General features: G+C 34.8%; 1 protein-coding gene across 1 annotated transcript; it reads right to left on the bottom strand.

Moving 5' to 3' along the window:
• Positions 1-2,271: 2,271 nt before the first annotated feature.
• On the bottom strand, positions 2,272-6,787 carry LOC125663206 (tissue factor pathway inhibitor 2-like). Its single transcript, XM_056147608.1, has 5 exons — positions 6,755-6,787; positions 5,115-5,148; positions 4,302-4,528; positions 3,884-3,984; positions 2,272-2,398 (listed from the first exon to the last, which is right to left on the bottom strand). The coding sequence occupies exons 1-5, from the start codon at positions 6,785-6,787 to the stop codon at positions 2,317-2,319; spliced, it is 477 nt and encodes a 158-aa protein (XP_056003583.1). The 3' UTR covers positions 2,272-2,316.
• Between the last annotated feature and the right edge of the window lie 15,290 nt (positions 6,788-22,077).

Genomic DNA, 22,077 nt, shown 5'->3' on the forward strand with positions numbered 1-22,077 from the left:
TTTTAAAGTGATGACTTATCAACGATGCTGATTGGTTGAAAAATTCGTTTGATTTCTCTGTCAAAATTTCGTTCGGATTTCATCTGCACTAAGCACGCGGGACTACTTTTCTCTGGAATGCGTCTTCCCCGTTCTAATTCTAGAGCTATTTACAGAACGGGATTTCCACACAAGCATTTATAGAACGACATGCATTCGTTTGATTTTTGTTTTTCATTGCTATCAAAAATAAGCACAACTAAAGATATGAATAAAATACAAATTAATTTAAAGAAAGAACATACATAAGCGATGACGTGACAGAATAGTCAACTTGATGACGTAGACCACTTACTGGTAGAAGTAGACAGATTACACGAGTTCCCGATATGAATCGTCTGCTTTACGAGATCGATAACATGACGGCGCAAGTGGCGACTTCTGATCTGGTAAATATTAATGAAATTGAACTGCGTTATATGGGGCTCAGTCAACGAGTGCGTTTTAGATAAAAGGTGTTGAACTTTTTACTCGATATTGAAATGGAGCCGAGTTGCATTCCACCGTTCCAACGACACAACCAGTGTTCAACGTCTCTTTCAACACAATGCACCATAAATTCATTCACCACTTGTTATCTTCCTTTATATTTAATTCAGCTTTTAACCATTGCACCTTTAATTTGGCGTATAATCCATTTAAATCTGCACAGTAACGGTTCCTGACCTAAACGCACAGCCATGCCGTTTTGTTGTTGTTTCATTCTTATATATATGTATTCCTACGCGCCATTTAAAAAACGTTAATTTAAGCTTTTTGATGGGAGAAACTATTTGTTTTTCTATCTTAAAAACATAATTAAATGATAAGAAATAAAACTTATAATTCTTTGTTTGATGCATGTATCAAACGAAATATGTTTCGTTTGATACATGCATCAAAAAAAGAATTATAAGTTTCATTTCTTAAATGACCCCACCCTATTTTTGTGATTATCTCCCCTTTGAAAAGGACACGGCCCTTCATTTGTACAAACTTGAAAGTCATTCACCCAAGGATGCTTTGACCAAGTTTGGTTGAAATTGACCCAGTGGTTCTGGAGAAGAAGTCGAAAATGTGAAAAGTTTACAGACGGACGGCGGACTAAATGTGATCAGAAAAGCTCACTTGATTCAAACCTTCGGTTCAGGTGAGCTAAAAACTGGGCAGATTATGTCATGTATATGTTGCCTCCCAGTATAAAATGATAAAACAAAGACAAAAAGGGTAGCCAAAAATATGTCACTAACAAAGTGTTATTATACCAGTGTGCTAACAAGGTATACAATTTTCTAGGCCACCCAAATTAGCGCTATTTGAATTTTATTATTACTGTACTTTATTAGTGATACATTCGATTTACCATCGTGATCCGTGCATTATAGATTATAAAATTAAAGTACGTTCTTATGAATTGAGAAATGCAGCTTCTTCCAGAAATATCTGACTAATGCAAGGTGAAGATAACGAACAGTGATAATAAAAGAAGAAAAAATGTTGTGGAAAGGAAAAAAATTCTAATGCTCCCTTTGACCATGCATACAGTACCATTCATATTTCATCAGTCATTTAAAGATTTTGTTTTAACTTTGGATATTGATTTGACATTGCTGGCGTTTATCGATCCTAAAGTTTACATTTGGAATCTTTGTTACTACATGCCTGTATTGTATTTTATGAAACGTATTGTTATTACTGTTATGTTTACCTTTTTCATTTCGCTCTCTACTATTTGAACAGTTTTTCTTATAGCGAGCGAAGGTCACGAAGCGACGCGACGAGTTCGCTCCAATGAGTACGCAATGAAGTCACGTGGTTTGCTCTTCATCAGCTGAAAAATGATGGGGACTATCCATAATGCCTCCAAAAAAAATATCGCCGTCACTGCGGTATACTTCATTGACAACCCCGTAGATAAAGCAAATAAATAGTTTGGAAAGTACAACAAATGATTTTAAATTCCAAACAAGCTTTCCCATACCTTCGTACGTTTTGTTGTGGATAATTGATTGGTTTGAAAGAAAAAAATATCGCAGCTAATGATGACGTCACAATGCATTGTTTACATCAACCGCGTTATATTTCCCGCGTTAAATGAAATGCCTAAAGTCGTGTTGTAAGATGGCAACGGTCACACCGTATACATATTATTTTGTTAATAATCTTCTCAATATGTGTAATGAACATAATGAAACTGAATGAAATTGAACATTTCTTTTTATTAAATGCCATCTGTTGGTGTAACATCTGATCTTAAGGTCTCCATACAATTGTATCGACCATGTCTTGTTTTGTGGCTTATTCTGGTTTTGGGTCGTGGCAGCGATTAGTCACGTCCTGTCCATCGTACAGCCATAGAGATGTACAGGGGCACACAGCTCTGTAAAACAGACATACACGTATACTATAACATGGATACACCGGAAATAACACGTTTGCTTTGCTGATGTGTTGTTGACATAGTTACATATATCTCCATTGATCCACTATAATAACATATCATTTTGCTGCTCATCAGTGGCGGATCCAAATATTTCAGAACAGAAGGGGGTGTCCGAGGGCTGTTTTGAGACCCCAGTGGGCAACGCTGGGGGTGGGGTGTTTTGGACTTATTTCTATTTTGAATAAGGATCATACTTTTGAAGGGGCGTGCCCCGGCATTGGATCTGCCTTTAATGATCTGCTAATTCTGAATACAGAAACTCACATGCAGTAGCTTAATACTTCGTTACTAGCTTGAAAATACGGATGTATATTTAATTGCTGTTATAAAATTTAGAAATTCATTTCAAAATTAAGGATTATCTCCCTCGTGCATAGCTCTTATCCTTGGACGAATTTGGCTCCACTTTTTTGGCACGCTGTTTTTAACTACATTTAGCTCTAAAACTTCATAGTTATTTCGGATTTCAAACATTTCGGTTGAGCATCACTGAAGAGACATTATTGGTCGAAATGCGCATCTGGTGCATCAAAATTGGTACCGTATAAGTTTTACATGCACCCTTTCTAAAATCAATCCAATAGTTATCATTCTTTCTCAGCGAGGACCTACTTCATGTTCTTTAGGCTAAAACTCCCCACCTTACCCCACCCCTGTGAGAATATAGTGTAAAATAGGTAAAGGACACTGCTTTGTAATATTACAGATTTGTGTTCCAACAATGATGACATGTGTATTAGAAGATGTATTACCAAAATGTCTTGTTCATATCGTACAACGCCGTGGACAATGGGAAATAAGTTATTAAATTTTCATAATTGTTCGCCATTCTGTGTATGCAAGATGAAGAAAGCAGTTATATTTTGTCATTATATAATTGAAATCCAGGCTATTGTACATGCGCATGCACACTAGTTTACATATTAGGCCAGTATTTGTTATTATATACTTTCAATTTCATCTCTTCTTTTCTCTTTAAACGTGTGCGGGCATATATCACACGATATATGCCCGGAAACATTCCAGACCGCAAACATTATGTCACGATCAATACACAAACCGGAACTACGCCGTTAATTTTCAAATTTTTCGTGTTTTTCATCTTTCAAACAGCTAAACCAATAAAGAAATTGTTAAAAATAAAATTGTTAGTTTCTAAATTAAATTGAAAGTATATGATAAAAAGGTTGTAGACTTTATATGGGAAAATATGACGACCTCGTTTTTTGTAGCGAGCTCGGTCCGTCTACGCGCCAAAAAAATATTTCCCCATGCAAAGCCTATAACCTATAAGTACTAAACAGCATGCACAGGATGAAACTATATCATTCAGTGCACTGAATGGTCAGGAGAGATGACTGGCTGCCATAGTTTCACTTTATAATGTGTCCATTAATCCATGACACAGTCATCATTACATACCTACAAATGGCATCAGGATAATTGGGACAGGTTTGAATCGTACAGGCACCAATCAAACAGGCTATGGCTATGCAAGCTAAAAAACAGATCAACGTTACTGATCAAGATATAACCGTATAATAGTGTTGTAGTGAACGTGTCATTAAAGACTACTGTGTACAATCGTACAACCAACAAGCTAGATTACAGGAGCACGCCAACACTCCCAGTCAGAATTTACACATGTTATCCAAAAACATCTTTCTGTATACGGATTTCATCAATTTTCCTGAATGATTCACTCCTATCTAGATTTAGTTGAAGTGTAACAAATTCTGAAATTTTCATGGCCCTAACAAGCATAAGGGTTCGCTATCATACCAACGTCTACCGCATCACGAGACTTTTGTTTTTAAGGCCATGTCAAAATAAAGCAGACACGTGTCGGTAAAAATGTGTAAATATATTGAGAGTTAGTAGAACTATACTTTCCTTTAGGTTTGCAGACCGTTTCACAAAGGGATTTTGTTTTGAAATTGTTTGCATTTCCTCCGCAACAACCATACGTAAAGCGGCGGCATCTTCCTCTCTTAGCGTCGTAGTAATAACGTGGACACGCTCCTTTACAATCACCAGCATCGGGTGACAGGGAACAGATATCATCAGCTGAAATGGATTTAATATCGTATGTTTCAAAGCTAATTAGTATAAGCATGCCCATCATTCATACACTGTATAGTATGAACGTCAAAATACAGATGTTTTCTCATTGAACCCATGTATACAACAGGGAGCGCTAGGTTTATATTGTGTATAGTTAGAATGTTAGTAGATCTGTGATGAAAAAAAGGAAAGGAAAAAAATCGGTATGAAAAAAGTTGCCTATCTTTGCGATTTAGCATTAAAATATCGATTTTGAAATATTTGTTTATCCACATGAACCAAACCCGATCAATTTTACAGATAGATCTTCCCTGCGTCTGCTCTAGAGGACCAAACTATAACCTGCCACTAGCAAAACGATGTGCATGCAGGAGTAGTTCGAAAAATGAATCCAGCGATGTGTGTACATGAATTTCGATTCAGTAGTGAGAAATATTAAATCCAAGTGGTCAGAAGCCATTCAAGATTATATCAATTATCATCAATATTGTATCATAAATGAGTGAACAATCTTATTTTTTTTTTGCACTCTCGCCACACTTTACATATACTGAGAGAGAGAGAGAGAGAGAGAGAGCAATCTACTTACCTGAATCCACCAAGCGGAGCCCGACTGATACAACCTTTAAAACAAAACACGAATTAATCAAACAGGCCTTAAATTCACATACGTTTTATGTATGATCAAATGCATGAATACTGTCTAAATTAAAGTATTTAAGATAGTGCAGCATAAATATTCAAATCGCGTTATTGATTACCTACATTTCTACTTTAACCAGCTGTAATCAATGATTTCACGGTTTCATTTTCTACTGTCTAATAAGTTGTATAAAGAATACAAAAATTATATTAGAGCAAACACAGAGCCCTGTAGACACGGTATGGACAAATGCCTATGAGTAAACATTTTCTGTTGACCAGTCGCTGTGCCTAGAGTTCTTTATCTTGATCAAGTAAACGGAGGAATCCGAGCTCAAAATGAACCAAAATAAAATTGCCCGAAACTCCAGCTACATTGTAATATCAACTTATTCAATGACGGATCCAGAGGGAGATTCCGGGAATTGGACCCCCCCCTCCCATTTCGTAAAAAAAAAAAAATGCTAAAAAGGTAAAGATAACGCATTTTTAGGGTGGAACCCCCCTTACAAAATTCCTGGACTCGCCCCTGTTATTTGTCAGTAGACTGCGTTGATATCGAACAAATGTTATTCACTGGACATGCTCTCACGTACAAATATACAATCAGCTGAGAGACATAAACACCACATGGTGGGAAGTTGACGATGATGGATATTCCGGACCCACCCTGCTTGTTATAACGCCAAGTTGTTATTTCAACTGTGAAATTTAAATCATTCGTTTCCATTTTGCCTCCACAGCAATTCTCTCCTCGTCATATTTTTTTTAAATACACAGTTTCATTATAATTAATCCCCGTATTACATCAGATGTATTTTAGAAATTAATTCATATAAAATGATAGCGATTCCTGCTTATTTGATAAAATAGAAAGCAAGTTGAAGCAGTTTTACAGCTAAGAAATCAGTCAAGTTAACGTAGTGGATAAAATGTTCGCCTCCAAATCTGCAGGCCCGGGTTCGATTCTTGATCTGACGCCGCCTCAACCCTTAGACGTTTAACACAGGTAGAAATTGTCCCTTCACTAAGTGTCAGGTATTAAGTCACAGGTCGCATCAGGCATTAAAGGGGGATACTCAAGAACCACGACTGATCAAGTTCATTTATTTCGCTCACACCATCGATCAGTGGTACATGAGGTACAATTAATAAGCCGCAAGCGCAATGTGTAAGTCAAAATTAGCGACCCTTTACTTACATGTTAACCGCTCTATATGAGTAAAAATAACCTGAAATAAGACGTAAAACATAATGAAAAGGTGGAGATAACAGCGATCAATCTCATTACTCCTAGAAAAAATACAAAATTAAGAGGACAAACATGGAGCCTGGGCATCACAGAGGTGGAATCAGGTGCCCTGGAGGGGTAATCATCCTCTGTCGACCGGTCACACCCACCGTGATCCCTTTATCTTGATCAGGTGAACGGAGTAAAAAAATCAACCATTAACAAAAAAAATTCGCACTAGTCGATTTTTGTGGTACATGTAACGCAGTGTCTAAACCTACTTTATATGTTATAAATAAAAAAAAACAAAACCAAAACCTTCCCATTATTGAAACATGTTGATGAAAGCTACTTACTACCAACAGCACCGTCAAATATGACAAATTCATACTTTGATTTCCTTTGCACAATCACAAGATTACTGACTTCCTAGCAGAACGTCCTATCCTATTTAATTCAATGGTATTGAGTAGGATCATTATATCAACCAAATATTGATGTAGGCTAACACGTGATTATAAAAATCACATCTAATGCACATTTACAGCTGTCAATACATTTCTTCTTATAAGTCAATTACGCAGGATTTTATAGGAAGTAACATATTGTCCATTAAAATAATAAGATGGAAATTGAAATTTTGGCTCGTATGTTTCAGCACGGTGAGAAAGCTGCATACATCAAGGAATTGTTTCAATATCGTACACACATATACAATTCCATGACATCAGTATTATATTGATGTAGCTTAATCTAGTCAATGTGGTAGTATAAAGAGATTTTTTATCACAATGAGTGGTACAAATATGCTATCAATTTTTAACTTTTACTATGTGAATATTTAACTAGAAGATACTATTTTTCAGTATTTCACCCTGTTGTGTTTCAAAAATTCAAACTGAATTTATTGAATGTAATGGCAATGTGTTACAACAATTTCTGTGGCACTGTATGTAACGTTTATATTCTTTTGCAGTTTTTTTTTAATTACAAGTACATGTATTATTCAATAAATGAAAGCATGCACAACATATTAGATATTCTGTATATCTTTGGCCCTATTCTCAAAATATCTGACGACTAAGATTAAAATTTACACACACTGTGATTTTCTTTTGTTATGTCCTGTAAACTTTTAAATTAATATGAAAAGTACATCCATGGTTTATAAAACTTTAATACATACTTATGACCTTGTGATCGGTATTTGATTATAAGACAGAATAATTTTTCAGCTTAGTCGTAAGCTATTTTATGAATAAGGGCCCTGTCCTTTACGAGTCGTTGATATCACAGAACCATTTCTCAATAAATTAGCCTTGTAACATTTGTTTCACAACGGCTGAAATTTATTTTACATTTGCAATATTTTGTTCAGACCAAATATTAGAGAACCCACACATGTCTACTGTTTCCTTAATACATAGGATCAAAGAAATTGACATGTACCCACTATCGTGATACATGGATAAATACTTGTACAACACAAATGCAATTTCATTTTCTGAGCATGTAAAAAGTTTTGCCCAGTGGAATATAATTCTTACATATATATTGATATACAAAGGGTGTTGCCATTTCTCACCGTATAACACATAAGATGTACTGCTTTTAAAGTTAAAAGTGTACTTTAAAAATTTTAAGTATGCACGTTCAATAACCTGTTTTCGCTACCCAAAATTTCACACCCACATAGTAACACTGGAACAATAATATTATCAAGTAAATCGAGCTAACAGTCAACTGGTAATTTTTCTGATTACCCTACCCTATAGATTGCTTACTGTGCATGTTCACATAAATAATTTTTTTCTTAAAAAGACCCTGCTCTGGATCAAACAGGTATTTAAAATATTTTACATTTTTATAGTATCTTCATTAAAGTGAAAAACATATTTCGGCAATGACCCTCGAGAAAATATCAATATTTTTGTTTTATCTGTATCGTCTTGTAACCGCCATTAATTATAATGCAAGTAAAATTCGTTTAATGTATTTTAGAGATCGTTGGCAGTATCATCAGCATAAACCAAATTCCAAACCTATCTTCCAGCATATAAAAGATTGCAATTTTCATTTCTCCGTGCGACAATTGATTTTCTTGTCTTGTGACTGCCTTTTCAACGTACACAGACTTATAAGCTGTTTATAATTATTTAGATAACACTATGTCACATCCTATTAAAATAATATGCAAATCACACGTAAACTATTGTATGATTTTTGTCTAAACAGTTATAAACGTGTGTTAAATATAACTTATATATCACGTGCCAGCCTACATCAATACACAGCTTGTTCAATATTATTTAAGCAAAATAGAACAGTGCGTTTTATTTTGGAAGGACGCATCTTTTGATTGTGCAGAGTGGAAGGAAATATGACACCGATATACATAAAAGCACTTTTCACTGTAAGTATCATGCACGTATGTGTTTCAATGAAGAAATGACATATATTTCTAACCATATTATACGAAATACAGATGGAGAAATAAATATAATCTTTTTACTAAGCCTCTCAGTTTTTTATCGTTTGCAAGATGTGTTACGTCTCAATGAATGATTTTGCACGCACAGAGACGTCAGAATCGTTAAGTGACGTGTCAACAATGTGAACCAATGTATGGTGCAAAAGGCGGAAGCAGTGAGCGGTTGTTTTTTTATATCGTAAATGCACCAACGTCTACCGTGAAAAAAAAACCCTGCATGGTTGACATATCAAGTAATAATCGATAGATTATCGACTTCAATAATAATAAATATCTTAGCATTCATGGTTTATATTTGAAGTTAATGAAACGTATTGTAAATTAATGGATACTTTTTGCAGAAAAAAAGATTTGTATATAAGCCTGAGCAATCGTACCGTATTGAAACAGTGAAACCAATGTATTAATACCACTTTATTCCCCTCGATAACATGAATAAAAATATTTGAATTGGGGGTCTCAGATAATACAATTTTACCGAGCATGAGAGTGACTATATACATATTAATCAAGCAAGTGCTCTACCAATGAACTATTCATGTATACGTATATCTCGGGTTGTTGAATAGTCATGATTGAAATGTCCACCGTGAATTGATTTCCGGACTCGGAAGATATCGCGTGAGATCGCGCCGCGTGTAACAGGTCGACAGGGGATGTTTACTCCTTCTTGTCATCTGATCCATCTATGGTATGTCCCGGGGTCTGTGTTTGCCCTACTCATCAACTTAATGTTTTAAGAATCAAAAGTAACTTCATGTTATTGCGTGTAATAGACAATGCTGTCTTGTTAGTTGCTATTTTAAAAGTTCTATAACTTTGTTACGACAAAGCCGTCTTCATCTGCCTGATACGGGTGTCTATGAAAGACGAAAAATAACGAACACTGATCAGACTCATAAGTCCTATAATCAATACAAAATAGAGAGTTGGCCAAGCACGGACTCCTGGACAGACAAGAGATAGGATCAGGTGCCTAAGAGGAATATATCTGATTTCGTATCTTAGGTTGTGTCCGTGAGACTCCGATGGATAAATTCAAGTAAGTATGCTTGTGTGTACGGTCTGTTGACATGAATTGAAAACAGTAAAAGTTTAACAATATTTTCCGTACATTATCAAAGGGGTTGGCTGTTTTGGATGTCTTTATACGCATAATTTTGTTGATGCTATGATCTTAAAGGGGCATTAGCTGTGGAAGTGATGGCAACCATTTCTTTCAAAATCTCTCAATGACATGGGGATATGTATTGATAACTAACAAAATATTTATTTTATACAAGAAGAGAATCAACGTCAGATAACCAATTTTAGTGTTCAGAAATATATAAGAAAGAATTATTGTCTTGCAAAAAATAAGTATTTTATTACCATATTTACATATCCATGTGCCAGTTTTGAGGATAAAAGGTGTTTGACCCCATTAAATACTGGTGTTCTTACTGAAATACATAAGATGAGGCAGTTTTTATTAAATCAAATTTTTTATGCCAAAATCACAGCAAATGCCCCTTTAGATTAAAGTTTGTGGATTTTGTGCATGATTCGGGTCTTACATGCAGTTTGGTTTTCTGGGGTTGTCGAGGAACATATCCGGTGAACAAGGAAATCATGCAAGACTTTGTTTTCTATCTCCCTGTTCATTGGATTTGAAAGGTACCATAATTGTTCCAAAAATGTTAATCCCGCGTGAGGTGTTCAGATACATATAGGCAAATATTTGTGTGCATTCGTTTTCACCGGTTTTCCTCCTTATTTTAGGCCAATCACATGTTGATGTATTTATTGCTTTATCATGTATGCATACAATTATGAATAGAGAAATATCAAAATTATAGAAAATCATAACAATAGAATCAGTGTGTTTTCATTTTATGAAGAGAAATCCACAAGAATAAAACCCATTTCAGCCGATGATATATGCTCTCTGTCCCCCAATGCTGGTGATTGTAAAGGAGTGTGCCCACGTTATCACTACGACGCAAAGCAAGGAGAATGCCACCGCTTTACGTATAGTTGTTGCGGAGGAAATGCAAACAATTTTGAAACAGAATCTCTTTGTAACATGGTCTGCAAACCAAGTGGAAAGTATCATGCTATTAACCTTTAATATATTTATACCAATTATTTAAAACGAAATACACATTTTATTCGGATGTAACCTTACAAAATAGAGGTCCCGTGTCACAGTAGGTGAAAGCTGTGGGTGTAAGGGTCATGGAAAGTTCAACACGTGTGACCCTTCCCCGAAAAGCATCAATGTCTCTAGATAAGCGAAACATTTCCGAGAAAGCACATAAATAAATACGATGGCTACTACATATGTATTTACATATGTTCATATTTGTTTTTGCAAATAAATTACACTTGTCTTAAAACTACAAGCTCACTACATTATTACAAATTTAGATGCTGATTCTCTTTCATTTGGATTATTTGTAGTTTGCATAGCGATAGCCTGTGTCGTTGCTCCCTGCACTAATGAAATCTGCCCAAGATTTCCTGATGCCATTTGCAGGTACATGTATGCAAGAAAAACCTTCTCTGTCAAATGGCGTTGGTGTCATTGGCTATGAAATGGGTGTTCCTCGATAATTAAAAAAGTACTGATCTGATATGTATATGTGGAAAGATGCGTGGATTTCAATGGTATGCTGACAGATCTGCTATAGATAATCCAGTTTTGACATCTATCTTGCATATAGAATAGTCTAAAGATCTTAGGATTGTAGAACTGATTTTAATTACTCATGCTCAAGGCATTGCGACGTAAGAAATATATATTATTACTACAGTAACTTGATCCGAAGAGTCGGATCACGTCAAGTTGACAGGCGCGGATCATCAGAAGCGTCGAGTTTGATCTGATGATCCGTGCCTGTCAACTTGACGTGATCCGACTCTTCGGATCAAGTTACTGTAGTAATAATATATATTTCTTACGTCGCAATGCCTTGAGCATGAGTAATTAAAATCAGATCAAACTCGACGCTTCTGATGATCCGCGCCTGTCAACGAGACGTGATCCAACTCTTCGGATCAAGTTACTGTAATAATGATAAATTTATTATATACCCGGTCAATATTTTCCACAAATAACGTTGCGTTGATGCATTGTGACGGCATCAGTTTCAGAGGATACTGATACGGAATCAGAAAACCACAGTGTGGTGATCCGGAAAACCACAGTATCAACGAACGATACATTAATGGGTATATAATAAATACTGATAACATTCAGTTTTATAGCATTGCCCGTGAATTTACTCTATTAACGATTTGACATGTAAATTATATTTTTGATTTGATGTTTCCGCCACACTCAACAATTTTATATCAACAAAGTTATATGTTGGCGCCCAGTTTTTGTTGGTGGAAGAGAGAACCCAGATACAACGCACCTGGGAAGAGACCACCGACCTTCCGAAAGTAAACTGGGAAACTTTCTCACTTACCGGCGCGAGCAGGATTCGAACCCTCGCCGACAGAGGTGAGAGGCCGTGTGATTTTGAGCGCGATGCTCTAACCACTCGGCTACGGAGGCCCTTAGTAAATTATATATATTATATAAATGAATATTTTGTAAATCAACTAATTCTCAGAATAAATGTTCATTTGATTGGATTGTAAAACGGATGAATATATATAAAAAAAATTGCTTGATTTTATAATTGCTGCTACGCATTAATTCAAACTTATTCTAATTAGTATATGTCTGTTTTACAGAGCAGTGTGCCCATGCACCTCTGTATGGTGGTATAACGGACAGGACGTGTCTGATCGCTGTCACGACCCTTACCTGCTATCCTTATTTCCAAAATAAACTATAAGCAAGAAAATGGCTGTCACAACTACAACTAATTGGAAACTTTAAGATCAGATGTTACACAATCAGATGACATTCATGCTAAATTTCACTCAATTAAAAGAACGAGAGAGAAATATCAACAACGTATTTAAGTAAAAACTACAAGTATAAAAGCAATAATTGCAAGTTTCTTGATATACATAGATGAAGTATGAAGTCATAACCTCAGAGTTCTTGATTATGGTTAGGAAACGATTCTTTGTTAAATTAATAATATTTTCACAGTAACTTTATAAATCATTATTTAAGATGACGGTAATTTTTTTTTTTACTTATGAGGTTTTCTGCGATACCTATCAAAATGTGAAACTTATTCTTATTCAATATGCAAGTATCATTCATGCTATAAAGAACAGGATAAAACATGACTTTAGATCCTTTTACTAGGTCAAACATTTACAGTGTGATCAAATGTAAAAAATTAAATTTATGTCCTTTAATTAACTTCTGAACAAAACTTTCTATGTGACAACAGGTAAAACAATATAGATACATAGATAATACAGAATAGAAAATGCTGCATTTCTTATCACGTGAACATGTATTTTGAGAATGTGACTGTTGAATCATACTTTATTGATCTTAAAGTTTACTTAGATATGAATTGCCAACTAGTTTATATATATATAAACACACACACACATGTACATGTATATATATATATCTATATCTATATATATATATATGTGTGTGTGTGTGTGTGTGTAAAATTTATACGCTACCAATTTTGATGCACCAGATGCGCATTTCAACAAATGTCTCTTCAATGATGCTAACGAGAAATGAAATTAAAGCTGACATGAATTAATAAATATAGTATAATTCTATATGTCCGCCATATTTCTCTGCTAATCCGCCATATTAGTTAGAATTTCTATTATTATATGTATAAGGGTTCGCATGGTATATAAGGGGACGAGCTTTGCTACGCTTCACTTCACATCAGTGTCTTCGATTTTCCTGTGCGGGTAGCTTCGAAAGGTAGCACGTTCATCTCCGATACTAATTTATAGGACATCAAGAAGAAATGAAATCACGTTTTGGAAAACCACGCAGTGCTCAAAATTATAATAAAATATCGTACAGTAGTAAATCATTCTAAATATATATATATATATATATATATATATATATATATATATATATATTAGAAGTTGATTCGGCACAGTTGTAAATAAATATTGAAAATCAGAATGACACATTCCATAAAAAACAATAATTTACTGCTAGCGCTTTCTCCATGTCTGCATGGTTCACCAGGCAGTTCAAATATGTATACAAAAATTGTTAACAAAGACGTTACTAAACAATTTTTGTATACATATTTGAACTGCCTGGTGAACCATGCAGACATGGAGAAAGCGCTAGCAGTAAATGATTGTTTTTTATGGAATGTGTCATTCTGATTTTCAATATATATATATATATATATATATATATATATATATTTCGATAAATATATATAGAATGTCTTTTGTTTACGTGAACTTGCGTACATTTGCAGTAAATATGTCAAAACTATACAAAAATGCGGAGAAATATTTCATCTATTATCTATTGATAAAATGGAATAAGCAAAGGGTATACAATCTATACCATTCACAATTACTTCAAGTAAAAGGCAAATACATAAATACTACTGTATTTATAAACATGGCATGTATGCTCGCCACGAAAACGCATCGAATGCGGACGACTATTTACCTGGGCCTACTCGTTATATCTGTAAAGGCCCGCAGATGTACGTGTACACTTGTCGAAAATACTCTAAGTAGTAGTAAAACTCCCTTTATTTACATAATCCATGAAACAAAACGATCAACTCCATTTGCATTCCAACAGTAAACAACATTGTATATTGTACAGACTGCGACACACTTAGCCCGTGCCGATCAGCTATCTTCAATCAGGGGAAGTATCAGAGTATAATAGTTACCCTGTATTGTGCATGAATCCTTATACCATATGATTTACTGGTCAGAGTATTGCAGATTTAAAAATCAGAAAATCATTTAGGTAAATTTGCATATACAATACTGTACGAGTGTATGGGATGGGATGAGAGAGAGAGAGAGAGAGAGAGAGAGAGAGAGAGAGAGAGAGAGAGAGAGAGAGAACAAGAGAGAGAAACAAGAGAGAGAGAGAAAAAACCGATGACCTTGTAATAATCGCGCTCTTATTAAGACAAATGATATCGTTAATTCAATAAAAGAGAACAGTACTAGTAACTCAATATTGCTCTCATTAATTGATTATACAGATTTATTTGATTCATTTAAAGCACGCAATAATTAAAAATTAAACATATCTTTAAATAATGTTATTTTCAATTACTTCATTTTATGCTAATTTGGCGCTCAATAGACCTTATATATATATCTATGCCATTTTGCGTTATTACATTCTGCGTTGAACTCGACGCAAATTGTACCAATGCAAAATGTAATAATCGAGTTTATCATGTTATGCGTTGTTATCAAACACATAGAATCAAGGGAGAGGACAAGAGTGTCTGCCCCCCACCTTTAATAACAATATCCATTTTTTTGTTATTTTGTAATGCAAATAAAAGATATATTGAGTGACAACTCCTCCCCCACTTGCCCAAGCTTGAAAGTTCTGATATAATAGTAGAAGACACACACCACCACCAATTAAGAAAATGAAGATATTGTGAGGTACTCATAGTAGAGGACTCTAACCACCCTATCTCACCCCCAGCGATTGAAGAAAATGAAGTGTAGGGGGAAATTATTGAGGTAGTCAAAGTAAAAGACTCTTTAACCCTTCACCCCCACATTAGGACTTTGAACATCGGACAAAACATCTTGGTTTGTTTGGGTGTTTTGTTTTATTTTATTGCTGTTTTCGTTCATTTTTTATTATTATTTTGAATGGCAAGAAGTTTTGAAGAATCCAATTTTCAATTTTTACCCCTGTTGTACCCCCCCTCCCCCATGAAAAATGACGATATATGTCTGGTTATTACATTTACATTTTGCTTTGCAACACATGCATGTATACTAATTGTATGATGTAGAATTGAACCCTTTACCAAGTTTTCCTTCATCTACACAGTGTAAGGAATGGTAAACCAAAATCACAAAACAAAATACATAAAGACCAAGATATTTTCAAGCGTAGGAACTTCATTCACGAATACATAAATACATGTATTCAGAAAAATCGCATGCATGCATTGCAGGACTATATCATATGTGTGTTTTAATGTTTCTGTAACATGCCATAATGATTTCTTTCAGGCTTGAGTGTAATTTATTCATCAATATTTTCATTTCGTAGATCTGGCGCAATGGCCATACCGCTGTACGTAGAAATTTCAAATTCAAATGTATTCGATAAGATGTTAGTATTCATAATTCAGTAAAATTCGTGCTGAGGTTTTACTTGATATGATACAATGTCAATATACTGTAATGCATTAGTAGGTTATGCAAAAGGCAAGAGTATAAACATTTTCTTTTTTCATTATTAGTATCAATATCTATATGATCACGAAAAAACATTACATAATTTATATACGGATTCATTTATACCGATTTAGATATCAATAAAAGCAAAGCTGTACATTTTGAGTGAGGTGTTTCTAATGAGTTTGATGAAATTAAAAGAAGGGGCCCAACATTTGCATTCAAACTAGATGTACTTCAAAATTAATTGATTTCTGCCCTGACTGAAAGCATGATCCTAAATTCGGGAACGAATCTAGCATACAAAATAATTAAGAGCTCCTTTGGAATTTAATGAAATGTATATATGCACCTTTATTTCAACACAAATTGATATGTTGTTTCAGGAACGTATGCAGGGGGTTGGGGTGGGCAGGAAGGCTGGTCTCCTTTCCCCACTTTTTTGTCAATTTACTTTTTTTTCTCGTTATTCTAACATACAAAGTCAGTATTTTCTACATGCACAGTTCAAACTAATATTGTTTTTAAATTTGTAATGAATTCAATTATACGCATCAACTCAATTATAAACATCGACTCTTGTAAGTTTTTAATATATTGTCAATCACAAATTTTTAAATAGCTGGACATTTTTAATACTCTCAAGCTTTCCATTATATCAGTGATCAATTTTCTTTCCTTCTATGAAATAATATATTGTCTCTCTCTCTCTCTCTCTCTCTCCTGTTCAGTCACTGAATGTGGACATACAGAGACCGTGAATAAGTACGTGGTTCCAAAAGAGACAACAAAACTATATTTTCGTTTATAAATTTCCGTTTATATGTGTCTTTGTGTAATCAACTATTTATTATGGATTGCAAATGTAATACACGCATTTTCACAGATGTATATTTTCGATCATTATTCCCTTAGTTGTATATCCAAGTTTGTATATTATCATCGAGAAATTTTGAATTGTACACGCAATATATCCAACCAGATATTAGATTCCCGATTTCTATAAACTGCAGAACCTCAACCAGACAAGCATTCAATACATGAAAAATATTCGACTCTGACATCTCCCCTGATTGAAGACACCCTGTTTGGCACGGGTGAAGTGTGTCGCAGTCTGTATAATGGAATGACAACGTGTTGTAAAGTTCTAACGAGATACAAATGGAGTTTATCGTTTTGTTTCGTGGATTTATCAGAATAAAGAGAATCTAATATTTTCGGTAAGTGCACATCTCCGATACCTGTTGAATAGACGCCCGTATCTGATACCGGTGTTTTTGTTTTTTGTTTTGTTTTGTTTTTTTGGCGAATATACCTTGTGCATTGCATACTATGCATATGGCATGCACCTTTATTTTGCAAGAATTGATATAAATAATATATTTTATGCTCTTGCCTATTCCATTCTATCAATATGTAATTCGCAAATGATTTATCCGCATTTATTTTATAAGAAAATGCAAATACTTGCATGCACTTGCAAGTATGCAAGAAAAGCTTTTTTTTTTTCTTTTCATTTTTGTCAAACTTATCTAAACTTCCAGAATGTTGCATAAGTACAGTGTATACAACCAATATTTTGTAATTTTGAGCAAAGCATAATGTTTAAAAATGTGATTTTATTTGTTTCTCATTCCCTATATATTACTATCGGAGATGTGCACTGGTCGAGTCCACCTAGAAAAATCACTCAGGTGTGACAATCATATTTGGGGTATATTCGGGTAGAGTAAATTAGGCTACCTGAGAGAAATATGACGGATAAGATGAGAAAGGTGTACGTATTTATTAATTCATGTCAGCTTTAATGTGTATTGATTCAAACGTGAATCATAGCAGAAAAGTTTGTTATCTTGATCCAGGGACAAAACAGATCTGATATCATTTATAGCATCCTATCCCATATGATAAATTTATGTTAAACACACAGGTGTTGGCTGTAATTTCAAGCTCTATTGTTGCATGGTGGAAAATCTTACAAGTAGTAAAAACCTGTCAGCACATTGATTTAGGATACCAATAGAATTATAGGGTGGGAAAAATTCTAACACACAATATTGCACTTTAAATGACTTAATTCCCGCTTTTATTTGCACAACACATTTAATCTTATATGAGTTCACAAATATTATTGTTGCATGAGAATTTATGTTCCGAAACCTTATTTGGGGAAAAATAACCAAAGCATAGAACTGTTGCGAAGAGAAGATCTTTTATAATCTAATAATTTCATAATCTATGTTTTGATTTGTTTTCCGTGAACAACTAGTACATACATGTCTGTTAAACGAAGCGCATACCGGAAGTCTTAACCTAGTTTTATGTTGAGTAATGACTATTTTTTCATATTTCATATTTTTATAGTAAAAAAATGTTTTGATTCATATTTGATGTAATAGTAGTGTAGACACAGAACTGTAAAGCCGAACACGTTCTTCCTTAGTTATCACATCGTCATGGATATGTTTATAGCTATTGGTGGTTTGGATTGTTTGTAACATAATCAGTGACTATTGAATCTTCGGATCTGCATTCGGAAAAAGTATCAGAGACCCACACTGCATGGAATAATGCTTGATTTATGTCATGCCTCGGTGACAGATAGCTGTGTTTTTTCTATTGTGCGGGGTTGGAGGACTCAATACCCATTGCGCTACTATTGCTATTACTGGCGTGATATTGGTTATGGTAATCAAAATAATGATACTGTTATTGATGTGATCTTCTTACGCAATAACACGTTCTGTGGGAAGAGATTTATATTACTCTTTAGCTTAAAGATCAAGTGAAATTTAGAAATACATATAGCTATATTACACGAGTCATATGTAAAACTTATACGGTACCAATTTAGATGCACCAGATTCGCATTTCGACAAATAATGTCTCTTCAATGATGCTCAACCGAAATGTTTGAAATCCGAAATAAAAATGAAGTTTTAGAGCTATTATAGCCAAAAACAGCGTGCCAAAAAAGTGGAGCCAAATTCGTCTAAGGATAAGAGCTATGCATGAGGGAGATAATCCTTAATCTAAACTCGTAATGCCCCCACGTAGAAATGTCAAACAACCTGATTTATAATCAAGAGACTATGTACTTTCAAAACATACTTGTTTGCAAAAATCCCTAGGGGGTTTCCCATTACCTTTACTAGCCCGCGGTCCTTAGAGCTCATTTTCAGACATCATGATGCAAAACATAATTATGTGGGAACCTCCTTGCTTGTTGTGAGATGCTAAATGGGGCGGTCTTTTGGATGATACCGTAAAGCAACAAACAAGAGACCCATGGGCCACATCTCTCACCTGAGTCACCTTGGCTGATATTTAAAGATTTCCCCTGGCTCGTATTTATAGATTTGCTCTATATATTCACAGGTAAAACTGTTAACCCTATTTGTGTCCCCAACCTACTCCCAGTGGCCATGATTTTTACAAAACGGAATCTGCATTATGTCATGAAGTGTTTATGTAAATGTAAACTTTTCTGACCAGTGAATTTTCAGAAGATATTTGTACCTAAAAATAATATCCTTTACTGTGGACCCATCTTACCCCCGGGAACCATGGTCTTTACATACTTCAATCTGCACTATGTCAGGAAGCTTTTGTGCAAATGTAAACTTCTTTAGCCCAATGGTTCTAAAGGAAAAAGGTTTAAAGATTTTTCTTCTTCTATGTATTAGTTATGTAAAATTTGATTCCCTATTGTGGCCCCATCCTAACCCCAGGGGTCATGAGTTTAACAAACTTGAATCTGCACTATGTCAGGAAGATTGCATGTAAATCTCAGCTCTTCTGGTTCAGTGGCTGTTGAAAAGATTTTTAATCCCCTACCGACGAAGTCAAGGGAATTTTAGGTTTGCGCCCCGTCTGTCCGTAAGTCCAGTTTTCCGCACCTTTTTCTGTTCTTACAGATATTTTGTTTATATTTGGTATGTGGCTTTGCCATAAAAAGTTACAGATCAAGTTCGAATTTCGTCTCGGTCCGTTGATTTTTCACTTAGTTATGGCCCTTGGATTTAGAAAAATAGCATGACTAATCAGTTTTCCAGACTTTTTTTGGTTGTGCTTGCAGATATTCATTTAATATTTAGTACATTGCTTTGTCATAACAAGTTCGTACTTCGTCTCGGTCCGTTGATTTTTCACTTAGTTATGGCCCTTAGACTTAGAAAAATAGCACGAATAATCAGTTTTCCAGACTTTTTTTGATTGTGCTTGCAGATATTCATTTAATGTTTGGTACATTGCTTTGCCATAACAAGTTACAGATCAAGTTTAAATTTCATCTTGGTCCGTTAATTTTCCATCACGTTATGGCCCTTGAACGTAGAAAAATAGCATGAATTGTTAGTTTACATCCAAGTTTCTTATCTCTGTAGATAAGAATTAAGAATACTACACTCACTAAAACTTCTAGCATAGTAACACTACAATATAGATAAATTATTCATGATTATCTACATGTCACAGTTTATTGACTTGGTTAAAGACCTAAACCTAATTATAAATTTGTCTTTTTTCTTGGTCTAGTCTCTACTCGAATAGTAGTTGATTTCCAATCATTCCTATCCTGGTTCCCCAATTTTTCTATTTACCATAACCTACATAATGAACTTTGAATATTGTTGAGGTACAGTGATTTTTTGCAACCGGTAGGGGACTATGTATTGCCATGCAGTACTCTCAGAATGCTTGTTTACTTAGTTATGATCCTTGGACTGAAAAAAAATAGCACGAATGATCAGTTTTCCGGGCTTTTTTTTGTTGTGTTTGCAGATATTCATTTGATATTTGGTACATTGCTTTGCCATAACAAGTTACAGATCATAATCGAATTTCATCTTGGTGCGTAGATTTTCCATTAAGTTATGATCCTTGAACTTAGAAAAATAACATGAATTGTTAGTTTACATCCAAGTGCTGCATTCATTAAAACGTCTAGCATAGTAATACAACAATGTAGCTAAATTATTCAAGATCACCTACATGTCACAGTTTTTTTGACTTGGTTAAAGATCTAAACCTAATTATAAATTTGTCTTTTTCCTGGTCTAATCTACACACGAATAGTAGTTGATTTCCAACCATTCCTATCCTGGTTTCCCAATTTCCCCTATTACCACAACTTACATAATGAACTTCGAATATTGTTGTGGTACAGTAATTTTTGCAACCGGTAGGGGACTATGTATTGCCATGCAATACTCTCAGAATGCTTGTTCAAGATTGTCCCTATATATTTGTATGTAAAAATTTGATCCCCTATTGTGGTACGTTCCTACTCCCAGGGGCTATGATTTTAACAAAGTTGTATCTGCTCTATGTGAGGAAGCTGTTATGTAAATTTCAACTCTTCTGGCCCAGTGATTCTAGAACTGTGAAGAAGATTTTTCCTATATATTTGTATTTAAAACTTTGATCCCCTATTGTGGTCCCATCCTACACCCGTGGTTCTTGAGAAGAATATTCTTATATGACCCACCTTATTTTTGCATTTTTGTGATTTGAGGAAACATGACCCTTCATTTGAACAAACTTGCAAGCCCTTCACCCAAGGATGCTTTAGGCCAAGGTTGGTTATAATTGGCCCAGTTGGTCTGAAGAGGTCGGAAATGTAAAATGTTTACAGACGGACAGACGACGGACACCAGGCGATCAGGTGAGCTAAAACCGAGGTCCCGTGTACATGTAACAGCAGATGTGGCAAGATAATGGTGACGTTTTCATATGAGTGAAACATTCTCCAGTGGGACGTAAAACAGTATACAACCAACCAACTTTTACCAAAAATCGTAATGATGATTGACTACCCTACCCTGTGTACGGTCATAGATCAAACATACGCACTAATAATATACCCCACCCCCACCCCCGATTACCCCA

Source organism: Ostrea edulis, chromosome 8 (assembly GCF_947568905.1).
Source record: "Ostrea edulis chromosome 8, xbOstEdul1.1, whole genome shotgun sequence".
NCBI classification, from domain to species: domain Eukaryota; kingdom Metazoa; phylum Mollusca; class Bivalvia; order Ostreida; family Ostreidae; genus Ostrea; species Ostrea edulis.

Coding starts and splice junctions, on each gene's coding strand:
- LOC125663206 (XM_056147608.1), bottom strand. CDS start 6,787: ATGAATTTGTCATATTTGACGGTGCTGTTGGTA. Junction 4,529..5,114: donor GCTCCGCTTGGTGGATTCAG/GTAAGTAGATTG, acceptor AATCCATTTCAG/CTGATGATATCTGTTCCCTG. Junction 3,985..4,301: donor ACACATTTTTACCGACACGT/GTCTGCTTTATT, acceptor GTTATATCTTGA/TCAGTAACGTTGATCTGTTT.